We start from the raw sequence: 22356 nt of genomic DNA, 5'->3' as shown, positions 1-22356 counted from the left end.
ACCCATAAATGTTAATCAAGATGATAAGAATGTTATCAATATTCAAAACACATGCAATCCAATGTCCATCTTTATCCACCTTGTTACACAAAATCTTACCAGGACATCTGTTAAAACAAATGGCAACTCCAGCCGAGCGGTTTGTACCATGACTTAAGAAGATTTTATCTCCCCATTGTTGTGACCAAAACTTAACATCAGACTCATCAGAATGAGTTTCCTGGAGAAAGATGCAATTTGCTTGTTGCCCCTTGCAGAACAAAAAAAAACAGCTTTGCGTTTTACAGAGTCTTTGAGTCCCCTTGTATTAAAAGAAAAAAAAAGAAATGTCAGTTTTCAACTGGAACACAGAACACATGAACAAGGTTTATGAAAAGGTTTAGGGAGGTGGAGTGAAAAGCTTTGAGGTAAAAGTTCCATTACCGGAATGTTCCACTGTGTATCTATTTCACATTTAGATGTCAACCCATACCTGGAGTCTCAATCATAATGCGCTTGCCTTCTATGAAACCAAATGGGCCCCTGAAACCTGCAGCCTTGCCTTCCTTCCTGGCCTGGTCGATTTTTGGCCACATTGCCTGTCTGGATCTCCAGTCCTCTTGGGTCAGGTCTTCAGCAAAGCGGATCCCTTCTTCTTTACACACATGGGAAGCCCTTGTTCTCCTCCAGATGTCATCTCTCACTGTACATCTCACAAACAGAATGATGATTTGTCGATGCCTGCTCTCCATCACTCGTCCCACTCTGTGGACAACGTCGACCTCTTCGTCCATCTTCATCTTCAGGTCTGGTGCAATTCTGCCCAGAAGCTCCACCACCTCTGCTCTGATGTTTTCATTCACCTTCTCCTTTTTTCCTTGAATGCGAAGGCACCATCGCCTTTTGTATCTTTCTTGATTCAACAGCCGATCCTTAATGTCATAATTTTCCTTTGTGAGTGATTCAATCTGTTTCTCCAGGTGTTTTATTTTTGTTTTACACTCTTTCAGCTCCTCTGAATTGAGCTGCACTGATTTGGCGATAGCAGCCAGCATGGTGCTGTGTTCTTGCATCTGCTCTCTAACTTCGGCCATGCGGTCATCAACACGTTTTCCAAGAGTGTCGATAGCTTTCAGTATGGTGTCAGTAGACGTATCAGAGTCATTCTCCTGAGTCGTACCTTTTGCTTTCTTCTCCATGTGTGATTTTTCTGGAGTATCTGCAGGGGTTGTCGACACTCTGTCCCGTTTGTTGCTGCTAGCATTAGCTGTCTCCATCGGCGTTGAATAGTCATGCTCACTATTCATACGGGTTGTAAATGGGAGGCTTTTAGCCACTGAAGGTTTTGTACTGTTGTTTTTTTTCATGTTTGGATTGAGTTTTTCTTTTTTACTGTTCAGGAAAGTGGATTATATAACTACAAAAACTAATACATCGGGACTTTATTTAGGAGCTCAGACGGAAACACCTGCTCAGTTTGCCATCTTTTTCTCCCCGCTCAAATCCCACGAAACCTAATCCCACGATAACTACTTCCGTAATTTGTCCAGACCAACCACAAACTTGTACGTCATCCTTCAAACGGTCCAGCCAATCACATAGTGTGACGTTACCAGCAGGCGCCGGAGCCTGAGCCGATCTATTGACCCTTCCCACTCACGTGACCTTCATAAACGTGACCGCCATTTTGGACATGAAGAAATAATGGTTTATGGCACAGACCCTTTCGGTCCTCGCTCATCTAGCTGCTACAATGACTGCTTAGACTGCAACAATAATACCTAACACATATTTAAGTATCCGTCGTAAAGACGTGAAACTCGTCGAGTGACGAGTGTGTTCATTGATAAGCTAACACAATCTAAAAGTAGACATACCATCACACTGCCCTGGCGCTGTGTACAGTTTACCTTCTATGGTTTGTGCACTCACTATTTGCCATTACTTTCTCCAACCCAGTGTTTGAACTATGCCGATATTTTCGGGGGGGTCCCTTTTCTTCCCTTGGGGGGGGGGGGGGGGGGGGGTGCTTGCACTTGTCTCAGAGTGCGGATCTCCAAACACATGAGAAGCCTATCTTACGCATATATCACGCGGACTCCACACCTCCACACACGCATCGCATCTGAAGTCATAACTCATCAGGGGAAATCGTGTCCGCATTGGCATGTTCAAAAAACAACCTCGCGTCAACAATGATACCACACGCAAGAAAAAAAAAAACAGTCAGGCTACTCAACACATCTGATCCACAGCAGCACCAAAGCATCACTGGAAATCATGTCAACAACCAATCTTCCATTTCAACACGCGTCAACAAACAAATGGCACCACAAACATGAACGAATCGGTCAGGCTACCGATTCCAAACCCACAGCAGACGAATAATTAAATGCATCTTACCTTAAAGCAGAATCGACCACAAAGGAAGTCTGTTGGCACTGTTGGCACACTTCCTTTCTACTACAGTAGTTTGTGTTCCCGACCTGGCAGCAGCAGTCGTTGTCATATCGGTTTATTTTATCTTTGATGTAAACACAACACTTCGGATATGCGAATGCTTCCCGTTACACACGATTGCTATGTCAATAAACATCATTTTGCCAATATTTTAGAGACCATCCATCTTCTCCATCGGTCAGCATCTGTCAGGATCCGATAAAATATAAATATTGCCTTGTGTGTTGATGGTTACTACATCCAGGTGCACCACAATATAATGGCATGATGGAAGTCTTGCTGAAAGTAAAACCTTTCTTTGATGGCTATATTCCTTTTGATGCTTCGCCGTCGTTCCTCGTTGTTGGCTGTGGTAGACTACTGGTAGTTCATGTCCAAAATGGCAGCCGCATTTGTCGTGACGTCACGTGGGATGGGTCAATAGATCTGATTCCTACACTGAATCTATGTTGTTGCGAGCAGGTCTCAAGAAGACTTTAGCCCCCAAAATGTCCGCAAAAAGAAGAAAGGTAGATGCCGAATGTAGGGCTTTCAACAAAACATGGACTGCTAAGTATTTATTTACTGAAGTCAGAGATAAAGCCGTGTGTTTAGTTTGCGGAGAGCAGATCCAAAAAACACCAAATGAGGTGATTAGACTACAAATGTGGGCATCATTATTATAATCTGATGTATCTTGCTTGATATTTGGAGTAGAAAGACAATATTGTGATGTCTTTATTGTGTTTTGGGGTGAATGTGACTGAAAAAAAATGGTACAAACGTTCACATTTTGTTAACCATTGTTTTGGGAAATTTGATTGAATAAATGACATTTTTTGTAAGGCAACCTCGTTTTTTTCCATACTCTTACCAGTCTTAGCAGCTTGTAAAAACAATGTTATTTACTGCTTTATATAAAGAAATACAATTAAGATTATGCAGAATTTAGTTCAGCCTTTTGGTCCGGCCCTCCACAAAATTTTCTGTTTCTCATGTGGCCCCATGGAAAAAATAATTGCCCACCCCTGGTCTATAGCCTGGACATTCATTTTGTCATTTTTTCTCTGCGGTCTGCCCTGCATGCTATCTGGACATTTCAAGGCTGATAAGCAGGAACTGTTTATGGTGATTTGTGAATTGCAGTGGACAAATTTAATAACAATTGTATTTCATTTTCTCAGGTGAATTGTGAATGTGGAAAGATAAAGTTTCCTTTTCTTTTTTTTTAATGATTAACTGGAATATATTCTGGTAAAAAGTGAATCATTAAGACAAAAGTACGGGGGGGATTAAACTAAAATAGGCCTAAAATTAGAAAAATAGAACTTAAATCCTAAAAGAGGATAAAATAACCTTTAGTTTGATTACTAACAACTGAAACCTGAATACTTGAACAAAACCTATAGGGAAAAGGGGGAATATAAAACAAGAATATCAAATATTTGATAAGTTTTATTTTATTTTTGATGTTATCTGCAATTGATGTTTGCATTTCATGGCATAATCACATATCTTGGTGTACCGATTTCATACAATTTTCTCGATAAAAGTATGCCGGCAGTTAAAACTTATCTCACGGTCTGTGGTCTCTTTATTACATACTTAATTACTGCTCTTATCGAACCTACACACTGGTCCTGAGCACATTGCATATCGCAAGTGCTACAGACTGATATACTGTTGTTTTTGGGTTTTTTTAACACAGAGGGATTCCAGATGGTTGGTCCAGAAGCTTCTCTTGTTGCTGTAGCTGGTGAAGATCTGGTTCTGCCCTGTTTTCTCAAACCCAGCACCAGCGCTGTGGACATGACAGTGGAATGGATGAGAGTAGAGGAAGTGGCTTCATTAGTGCATCTCTATAAGGATCATAAAGACAGAAATGAAGATCAGGCTCAGCCCTACAGAGGAAGAACATCACTATTTAAAGAGGAGCTACAGAAAGGCAACGCTTCACTCAAACTCTCACCTCTCCGAGTCTCTGATGAAGGAGAATATAAGTGTCTCATTGAGGACAAATCCTGGTATGATGACATCATTGTTCACATCATTGTCGAGGGTAAGATCCATTTCTGCACTGAAGCTTTATGCAGTGAAATGTGTTTTTGCTGTTCGAACTCACCTGATTTAACTCAGGAAGGGCTGTTAATTAGCTGAAGGGGAAACACTAAAACATGCAGGACGGGTCCAAACCTGAACATGCAAAGAATTTGTTGTCAGTTTATAACGATCCTACAGTGCACATTTACCACAGTGGCCCTGAAGGGCAAATCACAACAACAAATAAAGAATCAAAACAACAAATCAAAAAACACATTGAGAAATCGGTAATCACAACGGCAAATAACAAAACACAACAGCAAAATCAAAAATACAACAACATTAACTTCTCCCAGAAATTGTAGGGACGTGTTATTGATAAGGATCGTCACTGATTGTCTGAACACACTATCTGTCTTTTTAACTGGAGGGAAATGCGTCACACACGTCATTTGGTCCCAGGCCTCGCAAACAGTAAAGCAACCAGGCCACAGGAAGAAGGAATATTGACAGAGAATACACTGAGGTACATCTCAATATCAAAGAGTAGCCTATGACGACTTTCTCAATATTCCTGTTTCCTCAGCTGGGGGAGAAAGTACATCCTCTGCTCTGCTTTCTTAGTGATGACAGTATTGTTCCTTTCCCTCTTCAAGTCCTTGCAGATGGTCGTGCTGGACACGCTGCTCTCTATTTATTCTCTCTTGATGTGTCGAAATCATCACTCCAGCACTGTGTTGCATCTTCTCTGTTTTTAAGATGAAGAAATCAGTTCCATCACAAAAATTTGACAATTTTCATTTAATTATCTCATGATCAGTTTGGCCGTTTGAAACCTTTCCTAAAAATACATGCTTTGTGTCTGACTACAGCTGTTTTATCAACTTCTGACTCATTAGAACTTTTCTTGAACTCTCATGAATTTGAGCACAATCAGGAATTAAGAATCGTAATCACTTCTTTTAAAGAAATGAACCAAAATGTAATCTCTCTCAGAATTCTTTTGACTGATTTCATACTCAGAGGTTTTATTAGGCCCAGATTGTGACCCAGATTGTGGAAGGTGCATCTATAGAACAGGAAAAGCAGTGAATTGCGTGAAGCTCTGAGCACTCAAAGACTGATCATTTAAGTCCATGAAAATGTCCAGATGCTTGAGCCTCCTGTAAAATCTTAAATGTTCAATTTACATGTCAGGAAGCTCCTTCACTGTCTAAACAGGCAGCACCTCATCAGGATGTGCAAGTTTGTTTAAATGAGTGAGTGTGGTACTGTCTAAACAGAGAGTAATTCTCTATCAGCAGGTTAAAAGTCAACAACAACCAGTTTAATTGATATAGCACCTTTCACCCATCTAAGGATGCTTTACAGAGTAATGACACGACAGAAAGAGAAACAAATCAACCAAAAGAAAACATAGATAAGAGACACAGGAAAGGAAAACACAAAATGACAATTTACATGAGCATAAAGATAACAGATTTGTTCAAAGCATTGAAAAAGATAGAACAGTTAGTGCTCGGGAGAGGAGGAACAGCAGAGAGAGAAGATTTGGGAAGAGATGTACAATCCCAAAGACACTGAGGGAGAGAATTCCGCAGCTTGGGGGCTGCAACCCTAAATGCCCTGGAACCCATGGTGGATAATTTAAATGAGGGGACAGACAACAGACCAGAAGATGAAGACCTGAGACTGTGAAGAGGAGAGTCGGGTTGAAATAATTCCATAAGATATTGAGGAGCATGGCCAGGGAGTATTTAAATGTAAACAGAAGAATTTTGTACTGAATGTGAGATAGAAGAGCCAGTGGAGCTTCTGGAGGATGGGGTGATGTGGGCCAAGTGTTTAGTATATGTGTGTGTGTATTCTGGCTGCAGAGTTTTAAATACAGGTAGTCGTCGACTTACGACTGCGTTTGGTTATGACTGACCAGTCGTAAACCGATCTGGTCGTAAGTCGGCCTATGTTAAATGAACATAAGTATATTCATATCATCTGTAGCCGCTTTATCCTGTTCTACAGGGTCGCAGGCAAGCTGGAGCCTATCCCAGCTGACTACGGGCGAAAGGCGGGGTACACCCTGGATGAGTCGCCAGGTCATCACAGGGCTGACACATAGACACAGACAACCATGCACACTCACATTCACACCTACGCTCAATTTAGAGTCACCAGTTAACCTAACCTGCATGTCTTTGGACTGTGGGGGAAACCGGAGCACCCGGAGGAAACCCACGTGGACACGGGGAGAACATGCAAACTCCACACAGAAAGGCCCTCGCCGGCCACGGGGCTCGAACCCGGACCTTCTTGCTGTGAGGTGACAGCGCTAACCACTACACCACCATGCTGCCGTGATGTGTAATGATATTGTAATCATCTTAAAGTCTTGTTTTATCAACATTTTCTATTTCATTACCGTGGCTCATTATTTGGTTTAAGTCAAACACTGCATACTACACTGCGTACAGTACAATTCGTTTAATATGTGCAAAACAAAAAAATATGAAATGCAGGTGTGAAAAATAGAAAACATTTTAGTTTGAAACATACCAAAATACAAATGTAAAACATAGCAAAATACAAAACTTAGTGACTGCTGACATCACTGGTGCTTGGCTGTGGGTCATCTATGTCATCATCAGCTGTTGCAGCGCTCGGGCTGGCGGGCGGATTTGCTCGTTTCATAAACCAGGAGCTGGGGCGGAAACTGTCGTACGCGGTGAGAAGCTGGATGCTGGGCGCTGCCGGGAGCTGGGGCGGAAACTGTCGTACGTTCAGCTACCTCAGCTGGGAAACACTTGCCAGTCATAACCAGACGGTCATAAAGTTGATCGGTCGTAAGTTGCATAGGTCGTAAGTCGCATAGGTCGTAAGTCGACGACTACCTGTATATTGAAGCCGAGCAATGGATTTAGCTGGAAGACCAATGAACAGAGCATTACCACAACTACATTACTGTGCATTAAAAGCACGGATGAGTGTTTCAGCATCCTTGGTGCCAAGTGCAGGACAGAGACGTGCAATGTTGTGAAGGTGGAAAAAAGGCCATTTTAGACAGGGACTTTATATATTTTTCAAAAGAGAGGGCATAATCAAAGATAACACCAAGGTTATGTACAGTGGGGTGAAGGTTTAATGACAGTGCTATCAATGACCAGATTAAGACTACTGTTGAAGAAGGTTACTGATTTGGAACCAATCAAAAGATAATCAGTTTTACCAGTATTAAGTTTTAAAAGCTTTAGATCAGGGGTGGCACGGTGGTGTAGTGGTTAGCGCTGTCGCCTCACAGCAAGAAGGTCCTGGGTTCGAGCCCCGGGGCCGGCGAGGGCCTTTCTGTGTGGAGTTTGCATGTTCTCCCCGTGTCCGTGTGGGTTTCCTCCAGGTGCTCCGGTTTCCCCCACAGTCCAAAGACATGCAGGTTAGGTTAACTGGTGACTCTAAATTGACCGTAGGTGTGAATGTGAGTGTGAATGGTTGTCTGTGTCTATGTGTCAGCCCTGTGATGACCTGGCGACTTGTCCAGGGTGTACCCCACCTTTCGCCCGTAGTCAGCTGGGATAGGCTCCAGCTTGCCTGCGACCCTGTAGAAGGATAAAGCGGCGAGAGATAATGAGATGAGATGAGCTTTAGGTCATGGATGCGTTCAGAAAGGGAGGGGGCAGGGCAGATGTAGAAGGCCTACAGCTGATGTAAATCTGCATAGCAATGAAAATTCAAACCATGACAGCGGATAATTAACCAGGATTTTACCAACAAGCATTTTAACCAGGAAAAGGCAGAACCAGAAATACCAAAAGCAAAGAGATAAGAGAGAAGCAATTCATGACGAACAATGCCAAAGCACAGCTAAGGTCCAAAAGAAGGAGTATATTAAGTTGACAGCAGCCAAAGTTTACCAAAATCCCATCCCAGTTTACCAAAACACTTTATGCCCATGAACCCGCCAGATCTGCTCCTAATAAATACCTATTAACAAAACACTTGACTAAACAAATGTTTTTAGCATAGACTTCAAAACAGAGACTGTGTCTGGGTCCTGAACACTCATTGGAAGGCTTTTCCATAAATGTGGGGATTTTGTATAAAGAGGCTCTTCCCCCTGCTGAAGCCTTCATGATTTGAGGCAGCAACAAACATCCTGCACCTTTTGATCGAAGTAGTTATGGCAGAACATAAAAGACCAGAAGTAGCTCAGGTACTGTGGTGCACGACTGTTTAGTTCTTTGTAGGTCAAGAGTAGTATTTGATAATCACTGAGAAATTTGATTGTGAGACAATGCAGTGTGGATAAGACAGGGGTGATTTGGTCATGTCTTGTAAAGACTCTCACTGCTGCATTCTGTACTAACTGGACCTTGTTTATGCACCTACTGGAACATCCAGACAGTAAGGCTTTACTATAATCCAATCTAAAGGTAACAAAAGCATGAACTAGTGTTTCTGCATCATGTAGGGACATTGTATTTATTATCTTAGCAATATTTCTGAGATGAACGAAGGCTATCCTTGGAATATTATCTACATGAGCTTCAAATGAGAGTCTGGAGTCAATAATCACAACAAGGTCTTTTACTGCTGCACATGATGAAACAGAAAGGCCATCCAGAGTTATGATGTAATCAGAAAGCGTACTTCTAGCTGCATGTGGTTCTAGAACAACGACTTCTATCTTGTCAGATTTAAGTACGGGGAAGTTAATAAGCATCCAGTGTCTGATGTCCTTTACATATTCCTCAACCTCATTAAGCTGTGGTCTCCATGGTTTTCCCCAAAGCGTTTTAGCATATCGGGCCTGATACGCTTGCTCTGCCTACCGATAACGCTTAGTCGCTTTAGTTAAAATCTGATACGCTTAGATTTATACCGATACGTTAAAATTTCCTACCCACAAGTAACTCAATACATAGGAGAGCAAATAACAGATCCATTTACATACTGATTGATATTTGTGTTAAACAAGCGGTCTTTTTTCCCAATGTTTGTGTTGATTCTGTCAAAGTATGTCCGCGTGGTATGATGTAAACAAACTGTAATCTGTTGGCTACGTCAAGATCACGTGTTCAAACCGTCCAATAAAAATATCAAAAGAAAACGTCAGACATCCCGGAAGTTTCCAATTCATTATAAGCGATCTCATTGGCTGCCGATGTTTTTCCCCACCAGACGGACAAAGCCGACTGACTTTAATAAGCTAGGAGAAGACTCGCTGGACAATTTGATCCACATCAGCATGGATGACAGCGAGATGGACTATGAGAGGGTCGCCCAACATTAGGCCAAGCAAAAGCCAAAGAGAATTAATCTGCTTTAAAGGAGTAGAAAACTTAATTCATTAGTTTGGGTTTGCAGAAAGATTATGTACTTATAAACACTCTCATGAAGTGAAGTTGTCCAAATGTGTCAAATATAGCATCATTTCAAATAATCATCATAAGCATTTTTGGCAGTGTGAGGTCACTGGGATCCATTTAACCAAAGAAGGCTCTGGATTATTCTTTTGTTAAAGGCTCACAGTGACATCACACTGCCAAATATGCTGATCATTATTATTTGAAATTATGCTACATTTGACACTTATAAACACAATCTCTTCATGAATGTTTTTATAAATACATAATCTTTCTGCAAACTTAAATATATGAATTAAGTTTTATTTTCCTTTAAATTTGTTTTAATCTTAATCTAGTCCATTTAATAAAGTGCCAAAATTTAAACTTTATAAGATGCAGTTGCCTTACTTTTCTTTTCAGTGTATCTTAGTTACAGTATACATATATTACGGTAATTGCATCAGAAATATTCTAAATCATTAGTTATAGTAATACAGCAACTTATTTTAAGGTGGCATTTCTTAGGTTCAGATCCCTTTGTGATCAACAGGAGGTCATGATGATCGATTCTCTTCATTGGATTGCATAAGATGGAGCAAACCGCTGTTCATATTTGCATGCACATTTTTGTTACGATACTACTTGATCATAGATAATTAAGTGCAAGGGATCCCCGTAGATTTTCAAATCTATCGTATACCTAAGTAATCTATAACAAAACAGTTTAACTTGCATGTTGAACTTTAAGGTGAAATTTCAAATGTGTATACATTTAATACTATTTAGGTCAGTAATCACTGAAACACTGGTAAAATCTATCCTATAATCATGGATCTAAAACCTGTCAGAGACCCTGAAAATGCACCTGAGAGCATCTATTTAAAAAATATATATATTTTCCGGGGGGCATGCCCCCAAACCCCCCTAGTTTCATTTCGCGCCGTTGGCGCTCAATTGTCTGTGTATTATCATGCCAGAATTTAGGGCTTTAATTTTTTCTGGGGAAAAAAACACTGGGTCTCTCATCTGGCTTTGGTTAAACTTGGTATTAGTTTCCCATGTGTAGTTTCCTGTGTGTCATCAGCATAACAGTGGAAACTAATACCATGTTTATGAATAATTTCATAATAAAAGTCTGGGCCTAAAACAGAACCTTGTGGAAGATCACATTTTACCTTAGTATGTGTAGAGAAGTTTCCATTTACATCTACAAACTGATAACAATCAGTCAAATAGGACCTGAGCCAGGAGAGGGCCATTTCCTGAACAACATTTTCTAGTTACCACTTTAACTAGTGTCTCATTACTTAGACCTCATAATGAGGTCTAAATCCTGACTGATACGTTTCATGAATTTTATTCCTGTGAGCATAACTGCTGTGTCACAGCCTTTTCTAGGATCTTGGAGATAACTGAGAGGTTTGATATAGTTGAAGAGCAGACAGGGGTTGAGTCAGGATTTTAAATCAGGGGTTTGATAACTGCTAGTTGAAAGGATTTAAGTACATAGCCAGTGCTGAAGGAAGAACAGATTATTTTTAGAAGAGGTTTGACTGCTCCTGGTATTATCGGTTTGAAAAACATGTAGGTATGGGATCTGGTACGCAAGTTGGTGATTTTGATGAGGAAATTCGTGAAATTAGTAAAGCTTTATATTTAGTGTCACATTTCATTAGTGTCACACTCTTTGACCGTGTTAAGAACAGTCTTTAAACTGAAAATGAGCATAAAATAATCACCTCTATGGGGGTTAACAGTTGAACATGATTTCAATATATTTAAAGCAATACTTTGTTGATTGCCTGTAGCTCAGGGAAGCCACCCAGTGATCATGATGGAGAGTTATGATCACTCAGGAGGGATTAATCTAGTGTGCGAGTCCAGAGGCTGGAAACCTGAACCTGAGGTTGTGTGGCTGGACAGAGGAGGAGCCGCTCTGCCTGCTGAAGATACACAGAGACACAGAGACACTGAGGGCTTCAGTGTGAAAAGCCGCACCACTGTTTATGATTATAGCGACTCCAACAGATATTATTGCAGACTTCTACAAGAACATCACATGATGGAAACAGAGGTCATCATTAATCGTAAGTGTCTATGATTAAAAGCTCTTATATTTATATTGTAAGATTCTACTGTCATCATCACAGATGAGGTGATTAAAGATGAAGCATGAGCATGATGAACACACGATTTTTGCATTATTTTTATTCCTGTATATCTATTGGATATTTTGTTACAATTCTGTCAGTAAGTGTGTGTTTAGTAGTTATCAAATTCTTCACAAATTCTTGCACGGTTTCTTAAAAATATCTCTATTCTTGCTCTCATTTTAGGTAAAGTCTTTGATGCTTGGAGGTGGGTTGTCGGTGTTTCAGTTTCAGCATGTCTTATTGCTGTTGGATCGATAGTAACTGCAGTTATCTGTTACAAGAAAGGTAATATTTCAATCATTTTCCATTGTAATGTCTCCAGCTTCAATCAGTTTATCCCAGAGCTTTAGTCCACAGATTCCCAGCCCTGGTCCTGGAGAAGCCCCTGTCCTTCACATTTCAGTGTTTTTCCTGCTCTAACACACTCACTTTAACTCAGGAAGGGCTGTTAATGAGCTGATCGTCTGGATCAGGTGTGTTAGAGCACAGAGAACACTAATATGTGTCGGACAGTGGGTTCTCCAGGACCAGGGTAAAGAACCTGTGCTTTAGTCAGCAGTCCACAGGAGTCCAGTTGGCCGTGCTCTCTGTGAAGAGGATGATTTAATTCAGTCCTGTCTCAAACTCTCACCTCTATTTCTTTATCTATTCACTTCAATTACCACAAACCCTTTCTGCAAAAGTGAAAAGTAAAAGGACAAGGAGGTTTACAGCACATTTCACTTGAAAAAGTTATGTAGTTATACCTTAAAGTTTGAAGTTAAAACAAAAGCTCTTAATTTAAAATGTCATCAGTGTTGTTTAACTGAACTTTGGTGAATTTAAAAAAAAAACCTTGGCACTTCTAAGGTAAATTCAAACTCTCTGATGACCAGATCTGTTTTGATAAGACCAAGGTAGCAGAGAAATTCAATAACTTCTTTTCAACCACTGCATCATCTCTGCAACTGCAGTTACCATCCGGATGTGGAAAATATGGCCCTAATCATGTGTATAAGTGCTATGAACAGGTGCGTCTCTCTGGCTCTCAGTTCTCATTTGAACCAATCTCTGAGGAATTCATCCAAAAGACTCTCCTCAATCTAAATCCAAATAACTGGACTGGATCAGATTCCCACACATCTTTTAAAAGATGGAGCTGAGTTCATAACCTCTCCACTCACTCATCTTCTAAATCTGTCCCTTTCTACTGGTAAGATCCCTTCTGACATTAAGTCTGCTAAAATTTCCCCGATCTGTAAGAAACATAGCAAAACTGAAGCTGGCAACTATCGTTCGGTCTCAATCCTCAGTATTGTAAGTAAGGTTTTGGAAAAAGCTGTATCTGTACAACTTATTAATTATCTCACAGATCACAGGCTCAACAAGTTGTCTCTGCACCTTGGCAAGACAGAATCCATACAGTACTTTTTGGCTCCAAACATAGACTTAATAGTAACGAATCTCTGGACATCACATGTAATGGTCAAAAAATTACCAGTAAATCCTGTGTTAAATACTCAGGCGTTGATTTAGACCAGTCTCTTAGTGGTAACCGTATAGCTGATAATATACGTAAGGCCAATACCAAACTCAAGTTTCTATATAGGCAGGCCAGGAACCCCGATAAGGGGTGTGTGTGTGTGTGTGTGTGTGTGTGTGTGTGTGTGTGTGTGTGTGTGTGTGTGTGTCAAATATACTCTGTGTGTGTGTGTGTGTGTGTGTGTGTGTGTGTGTGTCCAACCAAAAGTGGCTGCAGTGATTTAAAAAAAAATATACAGGGGTCACCAAACACACACTGTTTGTCCATGAGCTAATATACGAGTGTACTAGTGAACTTCAGCTTACATTCAGCAAAATCCCCAGTGTTGAATTAACACCCAGAGTGTTTATATATGTCCAACTGGTCACAAATTAACTCTGAAAGTGATAATTCAACACTGGGGAGCAGTAGGAGCTGGAAGAACTGTAAGTCGAGAGCATGTTGCTGTGTCTGTCAGCACTGCATGCTACTGCTGCTGATCCTCCACATCGCCGAGCCACTGCCACAGTGGGCAGCTCTGAAGTTTCTCAGCACAGCAGTCACAGTGTTGCTGCCCAGTGCTTCTGTGGCTGACTGCATTATAGACGCAGCACTGCAGACTTATTAAAGAGCTGCAGACAGAGAAATCCAGAAAACAGGATTTAAAGAGAATATGATTTTCAAAAACCATAAACTGACGGATAAACACAAAACAGTACACTCTTAAAACGAATGTGTTGGAAATCAAGACATCTTTTGTGCAAGTTTAATTTCAACAAGAGTTGTGTTATATTTCAGAAATGTTTAACACCAAAATTGCACAAATAACAAATAATGTGTTAAAATGAACAAAAGTTCTGTTGTCCCAATCTGGACATAGAGATGTGTTAAAAAACAACGCAAGTTGTGTTATTTTCAACACGTGTTTTAAGAGTGTAGAACAGATGATTTATCAGTAAATCCACAACTGAATTCACAGAGAATTTCAGCAAGGCTTCAGGTCACTCACGGTATATGATATTATTTACTCTGGAATTAATTGACGAATGTTTGTTTCTTTGTTTGTTAAAATAATGGACCTGTTTTCTCCTCAGAGCTTCAGAAGCAGAAGCAAAAAGCAGGTAAGAATGAGCTTTTTGTCCTTTTAAAATCACACTGATTAATTAATTGAAGGAAACTTAAAGGTGTTGACTTCAAAGTCATCTGAAATTTTCAGGGTTTTTTTTAATCGTGCATGGCATTTTCCTGTGTCTTGCGAGAACAAGATCACGTGGATGAGATGTGATCATTCTGATGCGCTAAGGCGCTGTTTACACATACCCAGGTATTTTTAAAAACGCATATTTTCTAAACTCCGTTTTCCAAAATAACTTCGTGCACACAGCTGCGTTTTTTTTTTTTTAAATTACGTTTATATTGATCCGCATAAATACGCTGTCAAGAGCTGTTAAACTACGCGAGTGTGTGTGTGTGTGTGTGTGTGTGAGTGAGTGAGTGAGAGAGTGTGTGTGTGGGGGGGGGGAGAGAGAGAGTGTGTGTGTGTGTGTGTGTGTGGGAGAGAGAGAGAGAGAGAGAGAGAGTGAGTGAGTGTGTGTGTGTGTGAGAGGTGTGTGTGTGTGTGTGAGAGAAGTGTGTGTGAGAGGTGTGTGTGTGTGAGCAGGGGCGCCGCTAGAAATCTTGGGCCCTATGAAAGATTACAATGTAGGCCCCCCCCCCCGGTAAAATTTTCAAGCTCAAGCAACTGAATTTGAAGTCTGTTTTTGGCTGGCACTTCTACTTTACTATGCATGTGATCAGCTACCTATCAAGTTTAGGTGATACAATTATTTGGCATATGAACATTTTAAATGCAGAACTGTCAGAATTAGACTGAATAGACTGTTGCCTTAAAATGAAAATTCCATGATATATATGGAAGATATATATATTTTCCTTTTATGAGCAACTATTATTAGGCCACTCAGTAGCCTATGGAGTTCATTCAATCCAAATGTTTGTGTTGAGAGAAATTGCATGCATCGCTGTATCAGTATGGATTTATAACATTCTGTATGCACATTATGGATACTCCAGAGCCCTCCAGCAAACATCATCAATAATCAGGATTACAAAATGTATTCCTTTGTTTCCTCCATTTATTGACTTATTGTATGTGATCAAATGTACGCCTTGATGAATAACTACACTAGTTTTTTGATACAATTACAGAGTGCACTGCAAGAAATCCACTAAGTGTTTTTGGTTTCTTTTAGGCATCACACATTTATTAGAAAACACAGCAAATGTTCAAATATTCAAGTTAAATACTTAGCAACAGTATCAATAAATCCACGCATGAACAATAGCAATGATCTCTATGACCACAGCTAATGTGCAAAATATTAAAGTTAAATACTTAATATCAACAAATCCACACATGAACAATGGCAAAACACCTAGAGTTAATTATACAATAAAGATACCTATGAAAAAAGGTGATTTTTTTTTCACACAGTGTGATATCCGGACTTCATAATTTATCACACCTGCTCCTGCTTAGCAACTTCTAGAATGCACACCTCTGTTGCACACGTAGAAAAACTGCCAGCTGCTCTAAGCTGCGCTAATAGCGGCGCTGCGCACACACGGAGCTACACATTTCACGCGTCCCGCGCCCAGAATCAGACTGTACCATTAGTAAAAAGGGTGGAGGGGTGAAATGACTATCATAAATAATTCAAGAAAAATTTTATAGCAAATCATAACCATGTATAATTTGCATATTTTAACAGATGAAATGAAATATTTTATTTCAAAAACTTACACAAGGCAATACTATTAAAATAATATTAATATCCCTCACAGGGCCCCCTGTCAGTGCCAGGCCCTTAGAATCGTCCTAACTTCCCCCCCCTAGCGGCGCCCCTGTGTGTGTGTGAGAGAGAGAGAGAGCGTGTGTGTGCGCGCGCGCGTGTGGGAGAGAGAGAGAGAGAGTGTGGGGGGGGGAGAGAGAGAGAGTGTGTGGGGGAGAGAGAGAGAGTGGGGGGGGAGAAAGAGAGAGTGGGGGGGGGAGAGAGAGTGGGGGGGAGAGAGAGAGTGGGGGGGAGAGAGTGTGGGGGGGAGAGAGTGTGGGGGGGGAGAGAGTGGGGGGGGGAGAGAGATTGTGGGGGGGGAGAGAGAGTGGGGGGGGGAGAGAGAGAGTGTGTGGGGGGAGAGAGAGAGTGGGGGGGGAGAGAGAGAGTGTGGGGGGGGAGAGAGAGAGTGTGTGGGGGAGAGAGAGAGAGTGAGTGTGTGTGTGCGTGTGGGAGAGAGAGAGAGAGTGAGTGTGTGGGAGAGAGAGAGGTGTGTGTGTGTGAGACGCTGGCGGTGGTATGGTCGGGCTCTTTTGGTCACCAGAAGCTCCGCAATTGCTGCCCTCCGAGCCCTAATGCGTCTCTGCTGGTCAATGAGCTTTATTCTCAAAAGCAAACAGGCGAATATAGCGCTTAATAACAGAAATGCTGCTACTCTGAGTGTTTCCATGCTTGTCATATGTACAATGGTCGCTCTTTTGTGGCGCGAAGATTGCCTAAAACTCCGTTTTGGTCTCTTTACACACAAACGCAAAACGGAGTTTTCAAAAAATCTCCACTTTTGCCGGGGTTTTTAGAAAGAATCGTTTTCAGAGGAAAAAACTCCGTTTGTGTATAAACGAAAGGCACAAATGAAGGCAAAGGTCTGCGTTTTTAAAAATACCCGGGTATGTGTAAACGGCGCCTAAGAGTCACTTTTCTCCATTTTGGAACTGTTTTCCTACTTCTTGAGGTAAACAGTACGGCCCCACGGAAACAGACGAATGTGAGGAGCTGTTTAATTAGCATAACTATGGAACTTCGTCACACCAAGATCACACAGAAAACACTGAGGCTACATCCACATAATGGCAATGAGATTTAAAAAAAATATTGCGTCCACATGGGCAACGGATCAGTAAAATATCAGGTACATATGGCAACGCAACGCTTGCTGAAAACGATGCAATACACATGCCACACCTCTACGTGCGCTGTAAGACGGTCCCATCGGAGACACCAGAACAATAGAAGAAGTACGGCGCATGCGCATAAACCCCTTCTTCTACCCGGCGTCATAGACATATAAACACAGACGCCGCATTGAGCCTGGTGGCCCGTTGCTGGGATACGTCAGAGTGTCCGCCATATTGGATGTGGCAAATCTTCCCCGTAAACCAATGCAAGTAAATGGACTGAACTTCATAAAGCCCCTTTCTATAATAATGTTTACCTCGATGCCTTTTATTCACCCATTAAGACACACACGTATATATTTGGGAAACAAACAGGCATCAAAACAACATATATAACTTTTAATGTGATGGTTATAAATAGTGTGCGAAATACCCGTCAATATTCCGTGGGAGGTGTGACCTAAATTTCCTCAACATGCAGCAGGCCTATACCGGAATCAAGCTATCGGAAACTTTTTTTTTTTTAATTCCGCTGCTACTATCGTAGGCTACTAATGATATCTACACATCAAGGCATGTTTTGGAGCTCAGCAGGGATCGTGTAGAATAATGTGCTGTGCTTACGCTGCTGAAGCCGTGCCGTGCCCGCATCACTTTCATTAAATGCCGTGCAGATAGGCTATAAAATGTCTCCAAAAACAATTTTTGCAATATACAGTGCTATATGGAAAAAATTCAATTAAACCATATTACAATGGGATTGCTCCATGTGATTGCTTCACAGTCTGACATGCTTCCAATCTCTTCTATTTTTGAGTGTGCCATCACCATCTGACAGCTGGTGGTGAAATTGGTTGGGTTTCCTCTGAGTTGGAAAATTATCCATCCATTGAGTTCCCCAACATCTCAAACACCCTGGTGCTGCAGACATCATTCTACACAGAAAAACAGATGAAAACCTGGAAGAGCATGGAGGAGAGCAACTTTTTATATGTTGTTGGGTTAAGGATCTGGGGATCAGGACACTACAGTATAAATCCTGTATCATTTATGCCCGGGTAAGGAGGAATTTTGTGGCTTTTTGTACCCATCTTTGCGATGGTTGCTAGGACGCTACAAGTTTTAGTATGGGGTGTAAATAAACCACAGCCACTTGATTCTCAATTCTCCCTGCTCTTCTCTTCCAGCAAACAATACATTTTTTTTTTATTAAAACAGAGAAAGTGCAATGAGAATAAATAAATGCTGCATATTGTCAAGATTGTGAGGACATCCTGATAAATAAAGTGAAGACATACAGTGGTGCTTGAAAGTTTGTGAACCCTTTAGAATTTTCTATATTTCTGCATAAATATGACCTAAAACATCATCAGATTGTCACACAAGTCCTAAAAGTAGGTAAAGAGAACCCAGTTAAACAAATAAGACAAAAATATTATACTTGGTCATTTATTTATTGAGGAAAATGATCCAATATTACATATCTGTGAGTGGCAAAAGTATGTGAACCTCTAGGATTAATAGTTAATTTGAAGGTGAAATTACAGTCAGGTGATTTCAATCGATGGGATGACAATCAGGTGTGAGTGGGCACCCTGTTTTATTTAAAGAACAGGGATCTATCAAAGTCTGATCTTCACAACACATGTTTGTGGAAGTGTATAATAGTACGAACAAAGGAGATTTCTGAGGACCTCAGAAACAGCATTGTTGATGCTCATCAGGCTGGAAAAGGTTACAAAAAAATCTCTAAAGAGTTTGGACTCCACCCATCCACAGTCAGCCAGATTGTGTACAAATGCAGGAAATTTAAGAACATTGTTACCCTCCCCAGGAGTTGTCAACCAACAAAGATCACTCCAAGAGCAAGGCATGTAATAGTCGGCGAGGTCACAAAGGACCCCAGGGTAACTTCTAAGCAACTGAAGGCCTCTCTCACGTTGGTTAATATTAATGTTCATGAGTCCGCCATCAGGAGAACTCTGAACAACAATGGTGTGCATGGCAGGCTTGCAAGGAGAAAGCCACTGCTCTCCAAAAAGAACATTGCTGCTCATCTGCAGTTTGCAAAATATCACGTGGACAAGCCAGACAGCTATTGGAAAAATGTTTTGTGAAGGATGAGACCAAAATAGGACATTTTGGTTGAAATGAGAAGCCTCATGTTTGGAGAAAGGAAAACACTGCATTCCAGCATAAGAACCTTATCTCATCTGTGAAACATGGTGGTGGTAGTATCATGGTTTGGGCCTGTTTTGTTGCATCTGGGCCAGGACGGCTTGCCATCATTGATGGAACAATGAATTCTGAATTATACCAGTGAATTCTAAAGGAAAATGTCAGGACATCTGTCCATGAACTGAATCTCAAGAGAAGGTGGGTCATGCAGCAAGACAACGACCCTAAGCACACAAGTCGTTCTACCAAAGAATGATTAAACAAGAATACAGTTAATGTTTTGGAATGGCCAAGTCAAAGTCCTGACCTTAATCCAATGGAAATGTTGTGGAAGGACCTGAAGCGAGCAGTTCATGTGAGGAAACCCACCAACATCCCAGATTTGAAGCTGTTCTGTATTGAGGAATGGGCTAAAATTCCTCCAAGCCGGTGTGCAGGACTGATCAACAGTTACCGGAAACGTTTAGTTGCAGTTATTGCTGCACAAGGGGGTCACACCAGATACTGAAAGCAAAGGTTCACATACTTTTGCCACTCACAGATATGTAATATTGAATCATTTTCCTCAATAAATAAATTACCAAGTATAATATTTTTGTCTCATTTGTTTAACTGGGTTCTCTTTATCTACTTTTAGGACTTGTGTGAAAATCTGATGATGTTTTAGGTCATTTTTATGCAGAAATATAGAAAATTCTAAAGGGTTCACAAACTTTCAAGCACCACTGTATGTATTAGTTTAAAATATGGAGACCACGATCAAACAGTAACCAAAAACACACCTGAGGACTGAAGCATCTCCTCAACTTCAGAACACCAAGAAATAACAGAAAATGGTGAGAAGAGTCATTTGCGAATCCAAGCAAAATAAATCAGAGGAATTTACCAACCTTTCCCAAAGTGATCACTGCAAACTGGAGTGTTCTTCGACTCTGTTCCCATCGATTGCAATGAAACATTAAAGAGCCGCCTCTCTCATCGTCTTTTGATAAAATCCTTTGCTCTTTCACCCTTTATCACTTCACGGGGAACCCAGAAGAAATTTATCAGTTGCATGGTTTGTTCGATTTGAGCAGCCCAAAACAATGCAAGTGTCGGGCATTTTAACGACTAGCAAGGTGCCCCAGTGATAGTACCGCTTTGTAAACAGTGAGCTTCGCTGACCACCACTTCATGTCTTGCATATCTAATGAGGCGGATGTGATGTCAGATGCAAGCAACCTATAGATCCGTGAAACAAAAGAGGAATTTCTCTTTTCTCTGTTACTGTTTTCCTCATTTCTTTCTCTGTAAAACCAAAACATTAGGTGTATAACTCCATACTCGCTACCATGGAGTCGAGCCCACTCATTCTAAGGCTAAGATCGCTAAGCGCTAGCTAGAATAATTTAGTTATCTGTCCAGAAAAATGATGTCATCTAATCTTGCTCTATCTTGCAGTTGCACTCACTAGGCAGAATTTCCTTTTCTTTTCCGCTGGCTTTTAGCTGGAGGGAGAGTCGAGTCCGCCATGTTTGCCCACACTGACTTGTTTTGGTTAAAAGTAGGTCAGACACACCCCACAGTGGTCATGTGATATTGTTGCTCACTTGTGTTGGCAGTCTCTGGAATCGTAAAATGCGGGACAATTTTTATCTCGGCAAAACATTTACATACCGGATACACGGCGTGTGCAGCAGCAAAACATCTCCAAACTCCAACAGCAGCAGAAATAAAACATTTTAGCCAGAATTCAACTTTGTAGTCAGAACCTTGAACAGACCACATTATCCTGATCAAATATAATCACAAAGGTAACTGGGAGGTTGTTACACTGTTTGGGCCTCTGACTTAGAGACACAGTTTAACATGGTGAAGGTTCATGAGAAGGTGCAGATCAGAGCAGAGGGCAGAAATTACAGCTCCTTCTCATGATTAATGAAATGAATGCTACCAGATTATGGGCAGCTCAGGTCATGTATCCAGATTTGGACAACAGGAAGTAAACAGGAAGGAGGTTTATGGAGTGAAATCAGTGTTAGCAGAACCCGATATTATACTACATTTTATTACGACCTGAATTCTTGAAACCAGAATTTTTGAAACCTTGAATTTCGTAACCTAAATTTTCAGTGTCAGAATTTCAGATGGTTTAATTTAGGACAAATATATTCAAATATCTTAAGATTCTCACACTCAGTTTTCAATCATCACGTTTACACATTTCTTTTCAAGCATTACAAATTCAGGTTGAGTTTCTACTGACTCTGATTTCACTCCATCGAGGGTTCTGTAAGAAGAGCAGAGACACAAACACATCACTCACAATACATTAAATGACTTGTTTTCTACCGGAGTCATAACTGACCTGTAACATCATGTTCCACTGTGTGAAGTGTGCTTCATCATTTAACAAATATAGAACATCAGAGGATACTTACATTTCATAACCGCAATCTGATGTGTTGTTCATTTACTTTATCATTATATTACACTGCTTCATCGATTTATACTGAATTTATACAGAATACTCAAAACTATTTTCTCTGTTTCAGCCTCAGAGCTTCAAAAGGAGAAGCAAAATGCAGGTGAGAATAAACTGTCTGTGTGTGTGTGTGTGTGTGTGTGTGTGGGGCCGGAAAGGAATTTCAGTAAATACACAAATTACTGATATGAATGATCATTTTAACATAGAACATTAGCTCTGCTGTACACTACATGGCCAAAAGTATGTGGACACCCCTCCTAATTCAGCTGTTTCAGCCGCACTCATTACTAACAGGTGAATAAACTCAAGCCCATAGG

The 22356-nt window shown here is 40.8% G+C and overlaps 1 protein-coding gene across 1 annotated transcript in view; it reads left to right on the top strand.

Moving 5' to 3' along the window:
* The window catches only part of LOC132885397 (butyrophilin subfamily 1 member A1-like), a 54839-nt gene extending 32696 nt beyond the window's left edge, over positions 1-22143 (top strand). Inside the window, exons 3-8 of the mRNA XM_060920050.1 lie at positions 4127-4477; positions 11603-11881; positions 12131-12232; positions 14543-14569; positions 18212-18452; positions 22107-22143. Of these exons, the coding sequence (XP_060776033.1) occupies positions 4127-4477; positions 11603-11881; positions 12131-12232; positions 14543-14569; positions 18212-18452; positions 22107-22143 (1037 nt within the window). The remainder of the gene's footprint in view (positions 1-4126; positions 4478-11602; positions 11882-12130; positions 12233-14542; positions 14570-18211; positions 18453-22106) is intronic.
* The last annotated feature ends 213 nt before the right edge of the window (positions 22144-22356 follow it).

Source organism: Neoarius graeffei, chromosome 1 (assembly GCF_027579695.1).
Source record: "Neoarius graeffei isolate fNeoGra1 chromosome 1, fNeoGra1.pri, whole genome shotgun sequence".
Classification (NCBI taxonomy): domain Eukaryota; kingdom Metazoa; phylum Chordata; class Actinopteri; order Siluriformes; family Ariidae; genus Neoarius; species Neoarius graeffei.
Note: the sequence above shows the minus strand (reverse complement) of the source record. Positions and strands in the feature narration are given on the sequence as shown.